The 22,408-nt window shown below is 42.2% G+C and overlaps 1 protein-coding gene across 2 annotated transcripts; it reads right to left on the reverse strand.

Annotated features, from left to right (window-relative positions):
• Positions 1–4,883: 4,883 nt before the first annotated feature.
• LOC115254126 (membrane-bound transcription factor site-1 protease) lies at positions 4,884–22,247 on the reverse strand. 2 transcript variants are annotated; one of them, XM_029868401.2, is made up of 4 exons: positions 21,246–22,246; positions 8,370–11,352; positions 6,307–6,585; positions 4,884–5,965 (listed from the first exon to the last, which is right to left on the reverse strand). In XM_029868401.2, the coding sequence occupies exons 1-4, from the start codon at positions 21,672–21,674 to the stop codon at positions 5,526–5,528; spliced, it is 4,131 nt and encodes a 1,376-aa protein (XP_029724261.2). In that variant the 5' UTR covers positions 21,675–22,246; the 3' UTR covers positions 4,884–5,525. The 2 variants fall into 2 exon arrangements, with proteins under 2 accessions (XP_029724261.2, XP_062715624.1); XM_062859640.1 differs by having other exon boundaries at positions 5,841–5,965; positions 6,302–6,585; positions 21,246–22,247.
• Between the last annotated feature and the right edge of the window lie 161 nt (positions 22,248–22,408).

Here is a 22,408-nt window from a genome sequence, read left to right on the forward strand (position 1 = left end):
GGCTGAACTTTTGTGGCATGTCCCGTTTTGATATTCGCATCTAGCCAGCTAATTACCATGTGTCAAGTAATCAGCTACTGCCACGACGCGTCGTCTCCCAGTCAGGTGCAATAGAATTGATAAACTCCAAGACCTTCCCAGATTTTGCAGACCAGATCTCACTGGGTTGCAAGCAACCACTATTTGCAGAGCAGATGTTCCGAGGTTTCACGTTCCATATTACAGAAACGACAGATATCACTCTGAATATGGCCTATATTTTTCAAGTGATACCTGCTCGGGCAGTGTCCAGTTACTAGGCCAGTGTATGTACATAGAGCTCTCTTGTTGAGCTCTAAGAGCTTTTTGGTTTTATAAGCATTTGGTGTTATAAATCGTTTTGACTGATTGCAATTTTTGACATCCATCCAATTGGATATCACCCTCTGCTCAGCCCAGCGTTTCAGATCCATTTTAATTGTACAGTTTGATATACCACAGAATGGTTCTGGGCCAGCAAACTGTAAATTGGAACCATTTTTAGCAAGCTCGTCTGCCATTTCATTCCCTTCAATGCCACAGTGACCTGGAACCCAGTATAAGTTTACTGAATTCCCTTGGCACAGCCTGCGCAGTGAAAGAATGCATTCCCAGACAAGCTTTGAAGTACATTTGTAAGCGCACAATGCTTTTAGTGCAGCTTGACTATCTGAGAAAATACAAATATTTGCATATCTGTATTTTCTCTCAAGGCAGATGTTTGTGCATTTCAAAATAGCAAGAATCTCTGGAGGGCAACCTTTTGTTGCCCTTACTGTTATAGAAGAACTTCCCAGCTCAGAGGTGATTTCTCTTTTTGCAAGCACAGTATAAATCCAATGTATGATACATTGGTCGAAGTTTTTGTTCTCCATGGCACGCTTCATAGATGAATAGGAGGCATTATCAAATGCTCCTTCTATGTCTAAAAAGGCGCATAGAGCTATTTCTTTTGCTGAAAACGTTTTTTCCACCTTTGTTACTAGCGAATGAAGTGCCGTAACCGTTGACTTACCAGATTGATAAGCAAACTGGAAATCAGATAGGGGATGCTCTTTTATGTAAGAAGAATTGATAAAATCCTTCAAAACCTTTTCCATAGTCTTCAACAAAACTGAAGAAAGACTAATTGGCCTGTATGCTTTGGGATGCGTCTTGTCTCGCTTCCCCTTTTTTGGTATAAAGATAACTTTTACAAGTCTCCATTTTGATGGATGAGAAATCTTACGCGCCATACAAAAATTTTTGGGTTCTCATACAAAAAATCTTACAAGGGGGGGAGGGGGTGTCGAAAAATCACTAAAATTCCCTTACGTAATTAATGGACAGCCCCATGGAGCACCAGTCTAATTAATTTTCTGTACATGGTATAGTTTGTGCGTGGTTGAATTGTTTTTCGACCGCAGTTTCTTCTGAAACTCATAGTAGGCAGGCACGACTTGCGCTAATGATACGTCTTCGTATTTCACGGCTCACGTTATTGTCAGCCGTTAGAAAGGAAACGTGGTAGATGAATTCTTCTACCACCTCGAAAGTATCCCCGTCTATCGTAACATTGCTGCTAAAGCTTGTCCTGTTTCGCTCAATCCCACCTACCAGAATGCACTTTGTATTAGTCGCATTCATCACCAGTCCGACCTTAGCTGCTTCACGTTTCAGGCGTGTATACAGTTCTGCAACCGTTCCACATGTTCTATCAATAATAACCATGTCATCCGAAAAACAGACAAATTGGCCGGATTTCATGATGATCGACCACGGCTGTTGAGCCCGGCTCGTAGCATAACACCTTCCAGGGCGATGTTGGCAAGAGTCCATCACCTTGCTGCAGTCCCCGTCGAGATGCGAATGAACTGGATAGTTCACCCGAAATTCTTACGCTGTTTTGCACACCGTCCATCATTGCGCTTATCAGTCTGCTGAGTTTCTCGGCAAAGCTATTCTCGTCCATGATATTCCATAGCTCTGCGCGGTCGATACTGTCGTATGCCGCTTTAAAGTCGATGAACAGGTGACATGTTGGGACCTGGTATTCACTGTATTTTTGGAGGATGTACTGTGAAGATCTGGTCCGATGTCGACCGGCCGTCGATAAAACCGGCTTGGTAACTTCCCACGAACTCATTTACTTTAGGTGAAAGACGACCGAATATGATCTGGGATAGCACTTTGTAGGCGGCATTCTAAATGGTGATCGCTTGAAAGATCTCATACATTAACTTGCCGCCTTTCTTGTGGATGGGATTATCCTTTCCCCCCACTCCTCCGGTAGTTGTTTGGTTTCTCAGATCTTGACTACTAACCACCTGTCTGTCGGTGGCTAAGTTTTCCGGGCCCATCTTGATGAGTTCTGCTGCGATAGCTGCTTTGCTGTTTTTGAGCTGGTGGATGGCATCCATAACTTCCCTCAACGTGGGAGTTGATTCTGCTGCGCTAACATAGTCATGTTCTCCGCTGCCTTGGTCCTCCGTGCCTACATTCTCTTCGCCATTCAGGTGCTCGTCGAAGTGCTACTTCCACCTTTCGATCACCTCACGTTTGTCCGTCAGGAGGCTCCCGTCCTTATTCATGCAGATTTTGGCTTGCGACACGAAGCCTTTGCGGGATGCGTTGAGGTTCTGGTGGAACTTTCGTATTTCTTGTGAACGGCACAGCAGTTCCATTTCCTCGCATTACGCTTCTTCCTAGCGCCACTTTTTCTCCCGGAAGAGGCGGGTCTGCTGCTTCTGCTTCTGTCTGTATCGCTCCACATTTTGTCGGGTTCCAGGCTGCAGCATTACCGCCCGCGCTGCGTCCTTTTCCTCAAAAAAAAAACGCTCTGCACTCCGTCGAACTAATCGTTTCGTCGACTCCGGCTGCTTTGACTGTACTTCAGCAATCCTTCAGAGGGGGCACATCGAGCATACCCTCGTTCGACAACGATGCCTTGAGATTCTGCGCGTATCCGGTTGTTTCAGTCGCTCCTCCGGTTGCTTCAGTCGCTCTAGATCGTACCGGGGCCGCCGGTACTGTGTAATGTTAATAAAGGAGAGTTATTTGGGGCGCAGTTTAATGTGATGGTAGTGATTAGAGCCGATGTTAGCGCCACGATAGGTCCTGATGTCGATAATGTCGGAGAAGTGCCGTCCATCAAACAGAACGTGGTCGATTTGCGCTTCCGTTTGCTGTGGTGATCTCTAGGTGTAACGATAAGGGAGTCTGCGCTGGATGAAGATGCCACGAATGACCATGTTCTTGGAGGTGAAGAATTCAATGAGACGTAGATTTTTTTTTTCGTTAGCTGGTGAGCGCTGAACCTCCAATCGTCGGTCTGAACTGTCGCTCCTGGCCTACCCGAGCGTTTAGGTCTCCTATGATGATCTTGACGCTTGTTCATATCTGTTCTGTGGCTTAATTGGTTCTAGCGCAGGACTAGCGATGCGGAGTATTTCAGACGTACCAGTCGACTAGTTCCCGTAACGTGGGTAGATCACCTTAGAACGGTGCGTTACGCTGTAAGATCTACCACATTACATCAAATTTTAATCTTGCTAATTTTTGCCCAAAGTGGTAGCATACCAGATTAAAATTTGATGTATTTTTGTAATGGTCATGTTTTAATTTATATTTTGTTTTTAACTGCTAATAAACCTTTTTGTTTCAGGAGGATTCAGGTAATTTTAATGTATAATTATGTTTAAAAAATAGTAACTGTAACGAGCGTATCACTTATGCCTTATTCAGTATATATTACTTCGACACTGATTTTTCATTTGGGCCTAACTGACATTTTCGAGTTCTCTTCATCGATCCTCTCTTTGTGTTTTCACAGAATGTGTATTGATTTATCCAAAGATTTTTTGGTTGAAATGCGAAGAAGACGACTACATGTTGCTATAGAAACAAAAAGAATAATGTTTTTGTTTGTTTTGATCAAGTTATTAACGAAAGAAAGAGTCGACGAAGAGAAATCGATCAAGTCAGTTAGGCCCTTATAAAAAATCATTGTCGACTTAATCCTTTATTCTATTTTCAGTGAAGAATCTTACCACCATTCCTGGCGCACTAATCAATATTTTTTAGCAAATCACCGAATACATCATTACGAACATGTTTCAATATCTATATCGTTATCTGGAAGCGTTTAGTACGGGAGGCCCACGCTTCCATCTTTCCCCTCGATTTCAAGGTGTAGAATGTTTTCAAATATTGACTATGTTGAAATCTTTCTATCCCTTGAAATCTTCTCTGCGGTACATGCTGCGCAGTTGGCCTGGCCGTTAGACAAGAAAAATGATAGACTTGAAAAGTCTTCATTTTCCAAGATGCATTCAAGTAATGGCTGCGTTAGTGTGAGATTAGATTAGATTTCAGACGTACCAGTCGACTAGTATAGCCGGTAAAAGGCAAAAAAAATATCTGTTATCTTGATGAGTTGAGCTGCAATCGCCTTATTGGTCTTGCGCTGTTAAATGACATCCTTAACTTCTATCAGCGAAAGACTTGGTTGAATCCCATCAACCGCCCGCCGTGCTGATGTATTCATTTCTACCGATATACATATACTTTATCCTCAGTGTCAACGTTGTCTACATCATTCAGATGTCCGGTGAAGTGATGCTTTCACCTTTCTATCACCTCAACCTCACATTGTCACCGTTGTGGGATGCTTTTGGTAGAGTTTCTGTTTTTTAGAACGACACAGCAGTACCATTTCCTAGCACACCGCTTCTTCTATGCGGTGTGGTGTATCTGCTGCTTCCACTTCCATTTGTGCCGTTCCACGTTCTGAAGGGCCCTGTGCTGATATCTAACTTCAAGTAGAGAGAATTTTCAGAGAAGACAGTTTCGGCATAAATAAAATATATAACTATTTAGAACCCAAATTATTGTTGTATAAAAATAGACAGTGGTTCATATTTATTAGTACTATATCATCCAGCATCATCTAATGAGACAGTTCTACATAATGTATGCAGAATGTATCTCGTTTCAGTTTTATAACTATCTCTCACAACTACCCCGACATGGATAGTAAACATCATCTTAGCACTTAAACTAAACATCACATAACGCGCCTTCAATAAATTGCAAACTGTTTTGCTTGAATTTTCTTCTTTTTGTTTGTTTTTCCTAAGGCATTTTAAGTCAACCAAACTAAGCAAAAAAATCTAAAATCTTTGGGTCAATCCCGCCATCCGTTTGCTCAGCCTCGAACTCATCTGTAAGCATGTGGAGTTTGTCTTGTGTTATCTGATACACCGATGACATTCCGAATTAAAAAGTATATTGCTGTGGAACCGATTGTAGACTTGCCAGCTAAACAGAAATTTGGAGAAAATTCTTTTCCAATATTTAAATTTGGCTATTTTTCGTAGGATCAAGTATGTCTATACACAGACTAATTTTCCTCTGAATTCGGAGATGTTTGCCCGATAACAAAATGCACTGCAACTAAACAACAATCAGTCATCTAACTACTTTGCGACTCAAGCGTAAACGATTCTCACATTTCATGAGGTCTCCCCTCAGAACCCAATCTTTTTAAACAGATAGTTACATCGTCGCTTAATCGTGAGGCCTTTAGATTTGCGTATCCAGTTGAGCAGTGCTAGCAGAAGTAGCACCCCGGTCACCGTCATGAACCAATTGGACGTCAACCGGAAGCTGGAACCTCCTCCGCGACTGAGCGCAAAGTAACTGCTTCCGTACAAATCGCTGGGATTGGCGTTCTGGTGGTCGGCAGCGGGTTGAAGGTGCTGTTGTTGTTGTTGTTGTTGATGATGATCTTTTGATTGGCTTTGACCGGCCGTTACACCGGCTGGCACTTTAACTCCAAGGGAAGCCACCGAAGGACGTCCAACCGATGGATTCACGAAACTGTTCGGTGCATTTGGTGGGATTTTGTCGGTTTTCTTGTTTCGCCAGCCCGGAACGTCCGGTTCGTCGTTGGCGCTAATTATGGTTGCTGTTGGAAGATAGAGGAAAATTATGTATAAGACGGATGTTGACGCCTATTGTTGAAATAAGAAAAATTTGATTGCTTAACAAAATATAAACTTAAAACATGCGTTAGGTAATTTATCTAATTCAAAATTAGACAGTTTAAACAATGAACCTTGTTACAAGGTCATGTTAACTGGTATACATTTATAAATGGGTTTTAGTATCATTTAGGCATAGTTACAGTGATCGATTATTATTCGCCAATTTATCGAGGAATTTCTTGAACAAGATACAGGGCTCAGGCGAGTACTTCATGCATGCATCTCAAGCAACCAAAATCCGGACAGAAACTACATACCTCACCTTTTTGACTTTCTAGCTTTCGGAACAGATTCACGCTATTGTCGATTTCGTTACCGAATAGGCCCTGTTGAGCTTGCTGTTGCTGCAGCTCCTGTTGCTGCTGGAGGAGCAATCGTTCGTTCAATCCGTACCCACTGAGCGTGGACATATTCAACGAGATGGGATGTTCCCACTTGAGTTGCTGGCACCGCGGCAGTTGGCGTTTTTCATTGCCCGGTCCAAGAACTTTGGAGTACAGGTGCAGGTTGTTGTTCGCTAATCGGGCGGGTGGTTTTGTATCTGTAAGTATGGAACAATATTCAATAAAAATAATAACATTTATACATACATACAAGTTTTATTACAAGCGTTTATCCTTGAAAAAAATCATATTGGAAGACATACGTGCAGTACGAACACGAACATCTAACGAATGAGCACGATCTACCACGACTCATTGATTTCGCAGCATTCAATTGATTGATTGATTTATCTTTATTTGAGAGACTTTCAGCCCTTGGCTGGTTCGTCTCTCGCAGCATTCAAGAATATTGCCATTTATTGAACCTTGTTAGTATCTCGAACAAACAATAATGGAACCCTACAAATGCTCTATTTTATTTTTCATTGCGGAGAAAACAACATTACAAATGTACACTGAAATATAACAGCACGAAATACGGCTCACAACACAAAGAATAAAAGTGCCAGGTTATTCTCAAAGGGATAACAATTTATAATCACAGGCTGACGAGGTTTCATTTATTGGTTTTGGTCCATCATGTTTCATGTTTATTGGTTTTGGTTATGTTTCATTTGGCTGATTGCTTTCTTGTTGACATTCATTTGTTCTGTGTTCATAGCTTAATTATGTCTAGGAATACTATTCATAATCGGGCCATCCCGAATTGGGTTTTAATGCAAGACGACTGCATTTTGATGTACGTGCTACAGAACTGTTCGCATGTGAGAACTCTCGCTTAAACCGGCCCACTATTTACACCTGGTTTTCAAAAATGTTTGCAAGAAGGTAGCGATTTTCTGAAACTACCCCAAAAAAATAAGGAGAATGCATTTGGTTACTCAAATTAATGGACCACCTGTTACATAAAGCCACTACCATTTTTGCGGACCTCTCGATTTTGGTCAATGGTTAGCTCATGCAAACCATTATAATTTCGATAGTTTCTCCTGCACCCACCTCAAAACGAAATTTTGTTGAAAAAAAAAAGAAAAGATAGAGGTACTTTTTGAAGTTATGAAAAGTTGAATCAGCCATATTGATTTCGGCCGCCCTCTTGAATTTATACACCAAAACTGATTGATGATTTATATACAAATAAAGTAGACAAATAAAGACAAGGGGTAAATAGTGGGCCGGTCTCAGCGAGAGTTATTCATGTCTCACAGCTATTGGTCGCCAGAAATGATCCGAAAGAATGCGGTAGCTAGGGCTATATTTCTCCTGAGCAATAAAAGAGCCCTACAAATATAAGGGGTCTGTGTCATTTGGCATAAAGCCATTTGGCATAAGGCCGATTGGCATAAGGTCAATTGGCATAAAGGCATTTGGCATAACGGTCATTTGGCATAATAGACACTTGGCATAATAAAGAAGGGTGCATTTCGATTATGCCAAATGACCGTTATGCCAAATGTATTTATGCCAAGTGACCTTATGCCATATAGCCCATATAGCCGAGGCGGTAAACGCACGGGTATTCAGCATGACCATGCTGAGGGTGACGGGTTCGATTCCCGGTCGGTCCAGGATCTTTTCGTAAAGGAAATTTCCTTGACTTCCTTGGGCATAGAGTATCTTCGTGCCTGCCACACGATATACACATGCAAAATGGTCATTGGCAGAGGAAGCTCTCAGTTAATAACTATGGAAGTGCTCATAGAACACTAAGCTGAGAAGCAGGCTTTGTCCCAGGAGGACGTTACGCCAAGAAGAAGAAGAAGAAGACCTTATGCCAAATGACTTTATGCCAAATGTCTCGCTCCTCTTATCAAGATTAAGAAAATATTTACAACTGAAAATCGAGCATACAACAGAGAAATAAAACTGGTAACAAACTTACCACTTAGTACGTCACTATGCCGAGTGCTGTTCAGATCTTTCAGCAGGTTGGTCACGTGGGACGTCATTGTGTACTCCAGCAGCGAATCCAACAGCCAGAAGCACGGTTTGTCCAGATGGGTTGAATCGAGGCAATTCGAATCACCATAAACGGCAATTCTACCACCAATCTTTCGATTATCTTTCCCACCAGAAGCGCTGTCGTTGGCTTTGACCGATGCCTTCGACTGATCCGGCTGTAGCTTCAGCAACGTTTGAGGCACTTCCACCATGATTATTTTCTCTCCGGTAAAGTTCTGCTTCTTTTCCGACAGCAGCTGACTGATCTCTTCGGGGTGTTGGATTTTCTGGATGTCGTCCTGTTCTTCATCTTCCAGATTTTTCAAACCATCAAAATCCGGATTCGTTTCGAAGTCCTGCCGTTGTTCTCCGCCCTCGTTGGGCACGTCGTCGTCATCGTCGGCGAAGGACTTGGCGTTCAGTAAAATTCGTTTATTGATGATCGAGTCTCGATCAATTTGGCGTTCTTCTGCGCTACGATCGGCGTCCAATTCCATGTTGACGCCGTTGATGAGGTCCGGGTTTGGTGTTGCGGGTTGCACTTTGGAGTAAGTGTGATCCGTCTGCAGCAGACCTAGGATTGCTGTTTTTGCTCGGATTTTCTGTCTTTTTTCGTCAGGCGAGAGAATATCCAAACCCTGGTCGAACAAGTCCCGCTCGATCAAGATAGTGTTGTTCCCGGTGGGGAATTTGATTATATTGCTTCCCGAGGCATAGTACATGCGATGATCGCGCATATCAAAGTATCCTTCCGATACTTTGTCTCCTAGTACGATGTCGAAATCGCGAAGTAGTTCATTCAAAGCCGGAATGTTTGCACCTCCCGTATCGGGCATCCACCACTGGCGAGTGTTCTCGTCGTAGAACTTGATCTTTCTCATGACGGTCGTGTTGTACCAATCTGCGAACACAATCACGCTAAGATCCCTCTCTAGAATATCGTTCTTTAGTTTTATAATCTCTTCGTGAAAATATTCCTCCTCTGGATCGACCAACAGCAAGGTTCCATAAAAGCTAGCATTGAAACAGGTGTACGGGGCACCTAGGACTTCAACGTAATATCCAGCGTTTCTTAGATGAGTATACATGTCTTTGAAGTTTGTGTGAATGTGGTCAGCTCGCCAGTCCAGCGGGTCGGATTTGATTTTAAGGTTATCCCGCGGGAGATATCCCGGCGGGTATCGTAAGCTATGGTACTGATCCCACAAAATTCGCTTGTGTCGCGGTGGTTGTGGAATAATTTTAACTTTGATAGGAAAACTGACCGTTCCGTTCCGAGGTTCATTCTCCCCAGGACCAGCTGGGCTTTGAACTGTTAGTGTGATGTGTCCTTGAGCTAATCCCTCGAAGCTACGTCCCAATTCATTGACTCCAATGTGAATCGCAATCCAGCCAGACCACGGCCAAAGCTGTTCCGAATACGAGATCGAAATGTTCAGCATTTGGCCATTTTCGTTGGAGTACGGATGCCACGTAGGAGTATTGATCACCCTTCCAATAACACCCATTCCGTTCAGAATCGTAACATTCGCTATAACCGGTGCGCTCGTGTAGAACAAGCTTTGAGTTGTGTAAGGCCACATGTAGTCCTCGGTGAAGTCCAGGTAGGCTGGCGACAGAGTTACTTTTGGCTTATACGTCGATAATATCTTCATACTCTTCAGAATATTCAGTTTTCCGTGCCCCTGCTCAAACATGTTGTTTTCCGTCAGTCTCTGTGCACCTTCAATCAATGCTTGTTTCATTGAAGCAGGATTAACAATATCAAATCGGTTGATCACCCCACTTGCTAACAGAGTAACTGCTCCTGCAACAACCGGAGAGGCGACAGAAGTGCCGGATAGCGACTTACAACCCCCATTCAGATTGCTTCCTTTTACCTGGCTTCCGTACGTGACAATATCTGGTTTCATGCGACCATAACCGTTCGGGAGTTCCCACGTAGTCATTCCACGAGAACTAAACTTTGCGATGTTATCGTTGTAATCCATTCCGCCAACGCCGATCACATCCATCTGATCTCCAGGATTGTTCAAAGTTCCATACAGCGGACCATCATTTCCAATTGCAGATACCATGATCACCTTATTCGCCGACAACTCCAAAACTTTGTCCACAAACGGTTGATCCAAGAAATCCGGACCTCCAATGCTTAAATTGAGTACGTTAATCTTCTTCAAAATTGCGTAATTGAAAGCGTCCAAAAACCACGAAGTATACGAAACTTGATTGTTGGTAAAAACCCGGAAAATGTGCAGTTCCGAGTCCGGCGCAAAACCAAGACATTCCTTCGAAGAAGCAATAATGCCAGCTACAAATGTTCCATGACTTACGCCGTCATCCAAAGTCTTCTCATTCGTCCAATTGGTTCTTTCCTTAACCGATTTAAAATGGGGATGATTCTTCGACAGCCCGGTATCAAATACGGCCACCTTCACACCTTTCCCCGTTATACCCATGCCCCATAATACATCCCCTTTCAGCAGAGACGTTATCTGCCTTGGTATCGCCCTCAGCAAGCGACGATTTGAATGCCGATTAGCAGATCCCACTGGGAGACTCATCTGATGCCCCGCATCCGGCCTACTATCGTTAAGTTCATTCACGTCAGTCGATAGCTTCCGTTTGAAGTTTTTGAACTTTTCGATAAACTCGATCACCTCCTCGTCTTCCACCTCGGATACTTCGACGTCGTCACCGTTGTCATCCACCTCACTCTCATCGGGTGAAACTTCCATTGGAACATATTTCAGCGTTCGATGGACCATCCGTTGTGGCGAAATCGACTTGATCGATGGGTGCGATCGGAGTAAATCTATCCCATCGGACTGTGACTTGGAGTCTTCCTCCAGGGTGATGACATCGAAATCGCTAGGATAGTCGCTGATGGGGTTCAAGCGTGGTTGGATGCGCCAATTTTTCACCTGCAAGAAAATAAAATTTGGATATGTAAGTGTCGGAATGAAAGCATCGTAAGACAAAAGAACAAATTGTAAAAAAACTAAATATGTATGTGATTGATCCAATGTAGAACTGTATCTGAAATTGGATTTCGGAATTCCGATGAAAAAACTGCAAATTACGATGGAATTTCGAAAAAATGCGCATTACCAATCATCGTGGCTTTTCCGTGATCTCTTTTAGGGATTGGGAATTTTTCTTCCAATTCTTTCGCAGTTTCTCACGGACTTCTGTTCGGAGTTCTTCCTTAAATTTACCAAAGTTTTTTCAACCAAGATTTCATACAGCGTTTTTTTTTCGCATTTGCTCACAGAGTTCCTCTAGAGATTTTTACGATCTTCCATTCGGAACTTCTGAAAGTTATTCCTGGAGGTTTGCACGGGGTCTCTGCAGAAATACAGTACTGGCGGCAAGAGTAAAGTACACAATGGCCATTTTTCATACAAAATGGTCAATTTGAAAGGATGTATTTTGGCTTCTAGAGCACCGATTGCCCTAAAATTCAACTGCAGCTCAGAAATAATTCAACTCTCGAGAAGGAAATGAAACGCTCATGTATACGGAAGACGGAACAAAAGAGCGTAAGCGGACTACCTAGCAGACGAAGGCGAGAAAGCCGCAAACACTGATGACATCCATCTCCTCTACGATGTTTCACGTCGCCTTAGTGGGACTAAGATGAATGCTACGATGGTCGTGAAAGACACGTCAGGACAGTTATTGACTGACCCGGCTGACCAGTATAAACGTTGGTTCGAGCACTTTGGAAACCTTTTTCAAGTGTCGGTCACGCCATCAACACCTCAGCGTGATCCGGCAGGGGTTCGACGCATTACCCGTGTCAACGACGAAGTTCTATCAGTGCAGGAGATAGAAATAGCCATCCGTAGCATGAAATCCATAATTGGCGAGGCATTGTTTTAGAGTTCCGATGCATGGATAAATATCAGTATATAGCTATAGCCCCATCCATGTCTTGCTTCTAGTTTAGTCCCAAGACAACAAAGAAAAACCCGGAACTTTGGGCTAGTTTCAAAACTATGTCAAATTAGAGATTATGTTCTGCAATAAGAATTCACGCGAGTCCTTGAATTACCAGAACTTAACAGTTCTTGATAAGTTAGTGTGCAATTAAATACGTAAAGCATGTTTGTTTTCTTAACATCAAATGTAGTCTCGGGTGGGCAAAGTCCGAGTCTTTAACTATCAGCAAGGCAGAATAAATGCAATTTTAGAAACTGTCACCAGTAACAAGGACTTTGTATCATGAATCCTTATTACCAAAACACATTACCCCAACTTGACAAACCGGCTGTCACTAGGGTTCGGTTTGGTAGATCTTTAACCGTAACGCAACACAAAAATGCGATCCACCTACGTTACGGGCTCCGTTTAAGATCGAGCATATTTTAAACCCCCTCAACCATACATCAGCACGGGTCGCCTGACACCTTGGATTGGGGTTCCCTGTTTAGTGGACTTTTACCCCCGGAACAGGTGGTCCGTAGTGTTATTCTTAGCCAATTGAGACAATCGCTACCGGCACTACACAGCTGTCTAGGCTGATCGTGAAAAGAAGTTAATATTGATGATCAACTTCATACTGCATTATGTTACTGTGTGTGTATCGTTCTCAAAGTCATCTGCAAAGTGATCCTTACCCGTATGTGGGCTTCGTGGCCGTGCGGTTAGCGGCGTCAGTCGTTTAGGCGTATTGTGAGTGCCACGGAGTGAGGGTTCGATTCCCGCTCCAGCCGGAGGAAACTTTTCGTCAAACGAAAAATCCTTCACTGGTCCACTGGGTGTTCCGTATTGTCCGTTGCCTAATGTTAGTGAATGTTCAGTCTGTGCAACCTCTGGTTGAAGACGGTGTAGTGTCTTTTTTTTATACAGGAGAAGATTTACGCAACTCTCCGACGGCACGAAGCAGGATTCCGTGCCGGACGATCCTTTGTGAATCATATTGCCACGCTCCGTATCTTCATGGAGCAAATCAATGAATTCCAAGAGTCATATCGTCTACCTGGTGTTCATTGATTACGAAAAAGCTTCCGACTGTCTCAATCACGAAAACATGTGGGAAGCCCTCAGGCGCAAGGATGTTCCTGAGAAAATCATCGGCCTCATTGAAGCATAGTACAGGGCATTTTCGTGCAGAATATTGCACAACGGTGTTTAACCCGATCCCATCCGGGTCATTGCTGGAGTGAGGCAAGAATATATACTATCGCCACTACTGTTCCTTCGTAATCGTAATCAACGAGATCCTAGTAGGTGCGATTGATCGTGAACCAAATAGTGGGTTGCTGTGGTAGCCCTTTACCATGGAGCACCTAAATGACTTCGAACTGGCTGATGATGTTGCTCTCTTAGCTCAACGGCACTTTGATATACAGAGCAAGCTCGATGATCTTACCGATCGCTCCTCAACAGCAGATCATATCATCAACGTCAACAAGACCAAATCGTTGGACGTAAACACGGTCCCTTCCAGCTTTACGGTAGCTGAGCAAACACTGGAGAATGTTGAAAGCTTGCAATATCTTGGTAGTCAAATGGCGGCCGATGGTGGCACAAAGATCGACATAGATGTACGAAACAAGAAGGCGAGGGCTGCCTTTGTGAGTTTAATAAATATATGTAAAAACAATCAGATTAGCCCGAATTTTTTACTCTAACGTGAAATCTTTGCTGCTGTACGCCAGTGTGAAACTTTGTGTGTATCAGCGGAGATTGTCTTTATCAATAGATGCCGGCGGTATAAAGGGGCCATCCATTAAGTACGTCACGGTCCTAGGAGGGAGGGGGAGTTTGTGAAAGTGTGACAAGCAATGTGTTAAGTATAGGAAAATCCCGTACGAAGGGGAGAGGGGGGTCGAAAATTCCCAAATTTAGCGTGACGTACTTGATGCTCCCAAATATAATTCGTGCATGGTGGCCTTACAACGTGAAGATCCATCGTCGATGTCATTAAAAGCCGATAGCGACAGAAATTCGGGAGCGAAAGTGGAGGTGGGTCTTCCACACTCTACGCAGGGCAAAAACGAAATCTGCAAGCAAACGTTAGATTCTAACCCAGCAGAGGCAGACCCAGAGGCTCATGGCGGCGCAGCCTCTACAACGAAATCAAACTAATCACCCTAATTATCTTATATTTTCTGCCGGGATCATTCCCAGTTTTTTTTTTCTTTGAGATGCCTCTATTTTTATACAAAAAGATTTTTATACAAAGTTTCTCAGATATCTCAAATGTTAGGTCTTCCTGGGTCTCCAGTTAGTCTAGTGGTAAGACTTCGGATCACCAATCCGGGGACGGCGGGTTGGATTCCCGTTCCTGTCGGGAGCTGTTCTCGACTTCCCTGGGCATAGTGTATCAATGTACTTGCCTCACAATATACAAATTCATGCAATGGCAGGCAAAGAAAGCCCTTCAATCAATAACTATGGAAGTGCTCAAAGAAAGAACACTAGTGTAAGTAGTTGAAGAGAGGCAGGCCTAGCTCCAGTTGGAACGTCGAGCCAGACAGAAGAAGAGAATGTCATCCCGGAGTGTTACGCAAGATTTCACCTGACCTCCTTCCGATATTTCTCACATGGATTTTTTTTTATTTGTGGCCTCTTGTTTCCATTGTTTGGCCATGTTCGATCGGAAAATACTTTACATATCAATGTTACAATTTACAATTTATAAAGAAATTTGCAATAGTTTTTTTTTTTTTTTTTTTTGGAAAGGTTCCTAGCGGCACGCCGACGGACGTAGAAACCTCTCCCATCACTGTGCGCACAAGCGTCTCGCGTTTGCGCGGACAACGACAGTTCACTAGGCCTTCGGATAGGATAGAGAACGTAATCCTTCAGAAGCAGTTCACCAGCCGTGCACGGAACATGTCGTCCAGTAAGACACTGTTGCGTACTGACTCCGAAGGTTACGGTAGAAGATGTGAAAGTTTCGGTTTTGTCATATGGTCAATTTCGTATTTGTTTTTTTTTTGTGTCAAGGCTTAAAGAATGTTATTGTTCAAATTTATGTTGTGCCCTATAATTCAGTAATCTTTGGTGTGCCTATGATCTGTTAGACGGTCGATGTGTTCGTTATGTCCATTTTTGTTGATCTTCATTTTAATACTGTTTGAATTATCTTTGAAAGTTGTTTTTCGTCCACATCCCTAGCACTATCAGCATCTGTCCAAATAAGTCCAAATAAAAAAAACGTTAATATGCTCAGTTGAAAAATGTAAACATATCTAATTTGTCATAAATAGTATGCGTTAGTCAAAGTCGAGGTAGTCAGTTTTTGTCGATTTCGTCTTGATCACACGTTAGCTTCGAATCTATAAGCATGCACTATTAAATGCTGCACTTCCCACTATTAGTTTCTTAGTTATTTTAAATTGATATTGCAAGAAAATATTATTAAACATTAGGCATTCGAAACATATTAGGGTTCACTCACAAAACTATCACATATAAAAACAATTATAGAGAAAATTAAATCACGAAAGCACATCAAATGTTGAGAAAATGGATACTACTAATTATTTCATATTTGAATTGAATTTGTATTTGTTAAAATTAACCGAATAGTGGGAAGCCCAGGCAACAGTTTAAAGTCTGCCGACTCAAAAAAGATTCCGAGACTCGTCACAAAACACAAATATTTTCATTATGATTCACAACGACTCTCGAAACCTTCCCAGACTCAATCGACCGGAACTGTTTCCTGGGTATAGAAACTACTGGGCCCTAGCAGGTTCCTCCTGTTTATCGAGCATTTCTGATAAATCAGCCATACTCCATCTGTAGCAGCCGGTTCGCTATGAACCGTTGGAGGCGCATTAAAGTGTTAAAGGTGATATTTTCATTACAAGAATTTAAATTAACATCCTTCACTTTAATACCGTCGAACCCTGTGATCTTGGCCAGGGAATTTTGCATCCCAGATAACTTCTGATTTTAACAAGAAGCATAATACATGTTGCTAAATCTTTATTCATTGTTTTTCAACCAGTACTATTGAATCTTTGGGACATTTTACTAAAAATCTAGGTACTTGCAGCATGTTTACTAATTGTTGTTTGTGTGTGTATATTTGTCATTTGCATAATAAACAATAATATTTAACTTTTTAAAATGTGTTACTTAATTTTGGCAATTGGAATTGTTCCATACTTTGTAAAAGAAATATTTCGTTAGAGCGGCCGAAAATGATCCAAACAGCACATGCCTTACTTCATGTATCGTATAGAGAATGCAAAACTTCGGAATCAATGAAGTTATTTTTTAACGAAAATTCTGTTAATTTTTTTCCAAGATGTTACTCGGAAAATGCAGAAAATAAACAAACAACAACTGCCATTTCTTTTTTTTTTTTTTTTTTTCATAGTGATTACGGTGGTAGCACACTGTGCTGATGTTCTACACCGCACCCTTTCCCAACGTTTGCTTCTATGAGCCTCTATTTTTGTTTCAACACACAGAAGTACGTAGGCATATCGTGGCCCAAGTCGACACTGTTTTGGCCTGCGTTGAACAAAAATAGTTTTAATGAAAGTTTACCATTATTGCCGTTTTCACTAGACCTGGAGATACGAAAAGAGTACGTAATCTTTCAGATGCAGTTTGCCAGACGTACGCAGAAAATGACATTCATTAAGACACTGTTGCAAACTGTCTCAGAAAGTTACGGTAGAAGATTGGAAAGTTTTCAATTGGTCAGTCAGTCAGGAATTGCCTATGTAGTGTAATGGTCACACGGTTTGTATTTGTCTTCTTGTTTGGTTTTGTGGTAAGGTTCAATATGTTTTCCTCCTCGTTAAGTCAGTTGCCGTATGTTTGTTTTTATTTCATCGAATCAGTCGAACCCCGTATGTTAAAATATAGACGATCCTGTGTCAAATCGTTTTCTTGATTTCGCTAATCCTTTTCTACTTTTCTGTGTTCATCTCTTGTGTACCTAAATTGGAATCGGTTCAAAACCCACCGAAACATGTAACTAAACTTCTGATATTTTTTCTGTTGGTGTCATAATATCATCTAAGATAAACAAAAATACGCCAAGTTGGTCAGCCAAATTTTAAAATAATAAAGATTTCTTGTTAACTATTATGTATTCTTCCCCCTATAAATACTATGAAAAATATTCAAACTCGTTCAATTGGCCTATCGGTCCTACCTAGATAAACCATGTCATTTTCTCAAGCGTAGCCTAGAAATGTTAACCTAGTCATACACAAGTAACGTTGTTCAGTTAATAAAAAGCAGTCGGTTTTTGTCCAAAATGTCACGTCGAACGCATTGACGTCAACAAGGCGTTCAAGTGTTCGCACGTTAGCTTCGAATCTATCAGCACAATTAAGTGCTGCAAATCTCCTTCCCATTAATTCTTCGGTCGATTTTAATTGCTTTGTTTAAAGAAAATATGTACAACTAACATTGTAAAAATTCGAAAAAGCGACTATGACATTAAAAATAATAAATTACTAATCAAAATCAACCGAGAAGCGTGGGAAATAGAGCCCAAACAACATTTTGAAGTCAGCTGGCTGTAAAAGGTTCCAAAACCTGTCACAAATCCTATAATACTTTTATTAGGATTTGTAACGATCATCAAAACCTTCTCAAATCCAACTGACTTGGAACTATTGCTTGGGAATAGACTCTAATGAGCCCCGGCGGATCCTCCATGTTTATCGAGCATGTCTGATGCATACGATCAGCCATACTCCATCTGCAGCAGCCGGTTCTCGATGAACCGTTGGAGGCGCATTAAAGTGTTAAAAAGGTGATATGTTTCACTAAAGAACACTACATTACAATAAGGGTTCATTCAAATATTACGTAACGCAAAATTTGTCAATTTTAGACCCCCACCCTCCCCCACGTAACAACTTTTGTATGGACAATTTTGAAATTTTATATGAAGCGTAACACAGCTCAAGACCCCCTCCCTCCCCCCTTAGAGTTACGTAATATTTGAACGAACCCTAATCAAAATGAAACTCCTTCACTTTAATACCGTCAACCCCTGCGAACTTGGCCAGGGAACAAACAACAACTGCCATTTCAAATTAATAGTGAACTGTCGGATGATTTTTGACAGGTAAATGAACCAAAACAACTAGTATTTTCATGGACACTAATATTACAAGTGCTAATAATATTAGTGGAAAATGGAGCCTTTATGCAACACAAATTATTAGCACTTGTAATATTAGTACTTGTAGCTTGTAACTTGTAGCTAATATTATTAGCCCGATTATGCTACAGGGCCCTTGATTCGACACAACGAGGAGGATTCTTTTAGCAACACTACGAAAAACTGAAAATTACGAATGAATATCAACAATTTCCAGTAAAAACGGACATTACTAATTATCCCCAGCTGATGCAGAATAGGATGCTAAAGTGGAGACCATATGCGTACATCCTCCCATTTAACCACGTGTGAAGTGTATGCATGCGCATATCGCCTCCACTTTAGCATCCTATTCAACAGCGTATATGAGATCGTGTGCTGGCTGGGGCGTGGCTGTTCAGTTGGGTTCCGATGGATAACTCTAGATCTCAAAAACTCATTGAGAGATTAGGAATTCCTTCAGTGATTTTTTTGGAAATCTATCCAAAAAAAATCTATACGTTCCAAAACTCCTCTGAGGATTTCTGCAAAAATGCTATCCAAGATTCTTTGTGCAATTCCTTCCGGCATACCTCCTTGAGTTCCAACCTTAATTCCTTATAATTCCAATTCTTCCACAGTTTCTCAAAGAATTCTTCCCACGAGTTCTTCCTTGAATTTATCAAGCTTTTTGGGGGCATTTACCGCAGCTTTTTTTCTGGATTTCTCCCAAGATTTCATCCAGCGGTTTTTTCGCATTTGCTCACAGAGTTCCCCCTGAGATGTTTCCGATCTTCCTTTTTGGATATAATCCAAATTTGGAGGTAATCTTGGGGGTTTTGAAGGGGTCTGTGCAGGAATACCTCTCGAGATTTGTTCCAAAGGCTTTCCCAAAATGCTTCTAGAATTTTTCACTGGATTTTTTCCAGAGATTATTCTAAAATGTATCCAAAGCTTCTTCAGGAATTTTTCTTAGTGGTAGTTTCCAAAAGTTTCTCCCGGGATTTTTGCGAGATTTGTGCAGAATCTTCTTCTTCTTCTTTGTGGCTCTACGTCCCACTGGGACTTGACCTGCCTCGCTTCAACTTAGTGTGTTCTTTGAGCACTTCCACAGTTATAATTTGAAGGGCTTCATTTGCCTGCCATTGCATGAATTTGTATATTGTGAGGCAAGTACAGTGATACACTATGCCCAGGGAGTCGAGAAAATGTTCCCGACCGGAACGGGAATCGAACCCGACGTCTCCGGATTGGCGATCTATAGCCTTAACCACTAGGCTAAGTGGAGTGCAGAATAGATTTCCCCTATACTTCCTGCCGGGATCACTCGCAGTTTTTTTTCTGCCGTTATTTTTCATTGATTTTTGGCAAAGTTTCTCGCCGGTCTTCCCGGCGAGTCACGCAAGATTTCATCTGGCCTGCTTCTGATATTCCTCCGGGAGTTTCTCGCAAGGAATTTCGTTTTCTTTTTCAGGAGGTGTTTCGAGAAAAACCTACCTGTAAAATATGTTAAATGACGCTGGGAATCGTGGAAAGAACTTCAGGAGAAATATCAGCAATAACTCCTGCAAAAACCACAAACTGCTTCGTGGCCGTGCGGTTAGCGGCGGCAGTCGTCTAGGCGTATCGTAAGCCAGGGCGTGTGGGTTCGATTCCCGCTCCAGTCGGTGGAAACTTTTCGTCAAACGAAAAATTCATCACTGGGCCACTGGGTGTTCTGTGTTGTCCGTTGTCTAGTGTAAGCACTGGCGTAGCCACGGGGGGGGTTTTAGGGTTAAAACCCCCCCCAGAGCCAAAATTTGTGGAACAAATTTTCAGTATAAAGCGCTATGCAACGAAAAAAATTTTCGGCTGCGCCGCTGATTTGAAGCCACTACAGTTGTTGCTCATTACTGTTTACAAAATGTAAGTATCAAGTCAAAAAAGGTATCATTGATCGTTGAAAACCCCTCCCAGAGACAATTTCTGGCTACGCCACTGAGTGTAAGTAATGTGTTCAGTCTGTGCAGCCTCTGGCTGAAGACGGTGTGTATTGTCTTTAAAAATGTCGAGAGAAAGTCCAAATTAAATTCTGAAAAACTATGAGGCACAACGGAAGTACCTCCATGATATATCTAAAATACCGGGAAATTCCGCGAAAAAACGTGAGGTATATTCCGAGAGTCACAAATCGTAGGAGAGTAATACTGGGAAAACCATAAGGAAATCCAGAGAAGCTCCTTAAGAAACCCTTGGAAGCACTCTATTAGGAATCCTAGGAATAACTCCTGTAGAAACTCTGGGATAAGTCGCTAGAGGAACAACAGAAGGAATCGCGGAAAATTATTTAAAAAGAATCCCGAAAAAAGCTGTGAGAGAAATTATTCGACAATACCTGAGGAACGTCCCGAGACTAGGAATTTGGCAAAGATTTCATTGAAGTCTAGCAATCAAGTGCCCTGATAATTTTCGACAAAAATATCATGCCACCATGATTATCGCATACGAAAAAATAAATTAGAAGAACTTAGGCTAGTGACTTAGGAACTTAGCAGCTTTGTTCTCTTCATCAAGCGGTGTTTTCTGAAACCTGTGGGAATCATCCACAAAACTTCAACTTCCAAATTGAATTAAACTGCCAAGTTGTAGGCAATTAGTTCGACAAAACCCCTCATAACAAAGAGACCAAAACTATCGAAAAAAAAAAACCAAAGTCACCCTGCTACTCATCAACGTAATAATTAGATTGCGAAAAATGCTTACCTTAGATCCATTAAGCGCCGACTGAATATGCTTCTCCCTGACAGCTCGTTTATAGTATCCATCGAACTGGACGATGTACTCGTTTTGGACCACATTCGTCGCAAACTCCACCACAACCCGCTGTGCGGTGGTCCGCCTTTGATTACTGCCTCGAGCTCCATCACTATCGCAGCAATTGCGACTGGTGGCGTTGTGACCTGGATCAGCCGCCGAAGCAGCTGCAGCAGCATTACTAGTTATGTTACTCAACTTGCTCGCGTTTACATTTTGATTGATTTCTACCCCCAGGGCACCACTACCATTACTGACAACGTTGGCGACATTACTATTGCTAAAGCTATTGGTTATATTTGTACAATCACTAAATAGCAACAAAAGCAAGATAAGGATACATCTGATAAGCAGATTTCCTATGGCTGGAACTCTCATCTTAAGGCGCACTAGGCATCTAACACATTCGCTCGATTACACAAGCACCTCCTTGGCCTCCCGTACCGTCGCCACCGCCGCTGCTTCCCAAGTCTCCCCAGCGGACGGGGAGTTTTCTTTTCGAAAGGGGTGCTTCTCCCCCGTTCGGATTCAGACCCAGAACACTATTCTTCCGCACAATGACGTCAATGCCGCGATAAGATTCATGTTTATTGCAAATTCACTGGGCGCACGAACATTTCCACGTTTTGTCCCATTCGACAGCACTTGGGCAATTAGAATCGTCGTCAGATGGTTTTTTCTTCGCCATTTTTCACTCGTTCAAAATCTACGTCGACTTTCTCCACTACGGGCGCGGAGAAAAACGGCTGGTGTCGCTCGTCGCGGCATTTTCACACTTGGCGAACACTTACATCGTATGCTTCCGGATTCAATGGAACAAACTAAACTAGATTCAACTGGGTAGACGTCCGAAAGGAGGGATTTTTTGCGGTTTGATCGCGGACTTGATAAAATTTACGGCCAGCGAAGACGTTCTGCGGGTTGAGTTTGATTGATTCATTATTATTATTATCCCACGCACTGGGACGAGAATGAGCTCACACACACTCGTGCTCATGGCTGTCAAACTGATTTCGAGGGGTATGCCGATGGTGATAAGAGAACGTGCAGGATTCGTTGATTTTTTTTTATTGCTTTTGTTCTCGCTTTGTCTGCGTTTTCAAACTTTTAAT

Source organism: Aedes albopictus, chromosome 3, assembly GCF_035046485.1.
Source record: "Aedes albopictus strain Foshan chromosome 3, AalbF5, whole genome shotgun sequence".
Classification (NCBI taxonomy): domain Eukaryota; kingdom Metazoa; phylum Arthropoda; class Insecta; order Diptera; family Culicidae; genus Aedes; species Aedes albopictus.

What these genes read in the sequence shown, in the direction of transcription:
- LOC115254126 (XM_029868401.2), bottom strand. Translation starts at nt 21,674, where the DNA reads ATGAGAGTTCCAGCCATAGGAAATCTGCTTATCAGATGTATCCTTATC. An exon ending in GCATAGTGACGTACTAAGTG is followed by an intron (nt 6,586 to 8,369) that starts GTAAGTTTGTTA and finishes CCATACTTACAG; the next exon opens with ATACAAAACCACCCGCCCGA. An exon ending in AAAGCTAGAAAGTCAAAAAG is followed by an intron (nt 5,966 to 6,306) that starts GTGAGGTATGTA and finishes ATCTTCCAACAG; the next exon opens with CAACCATAATTAGCGCCAAC.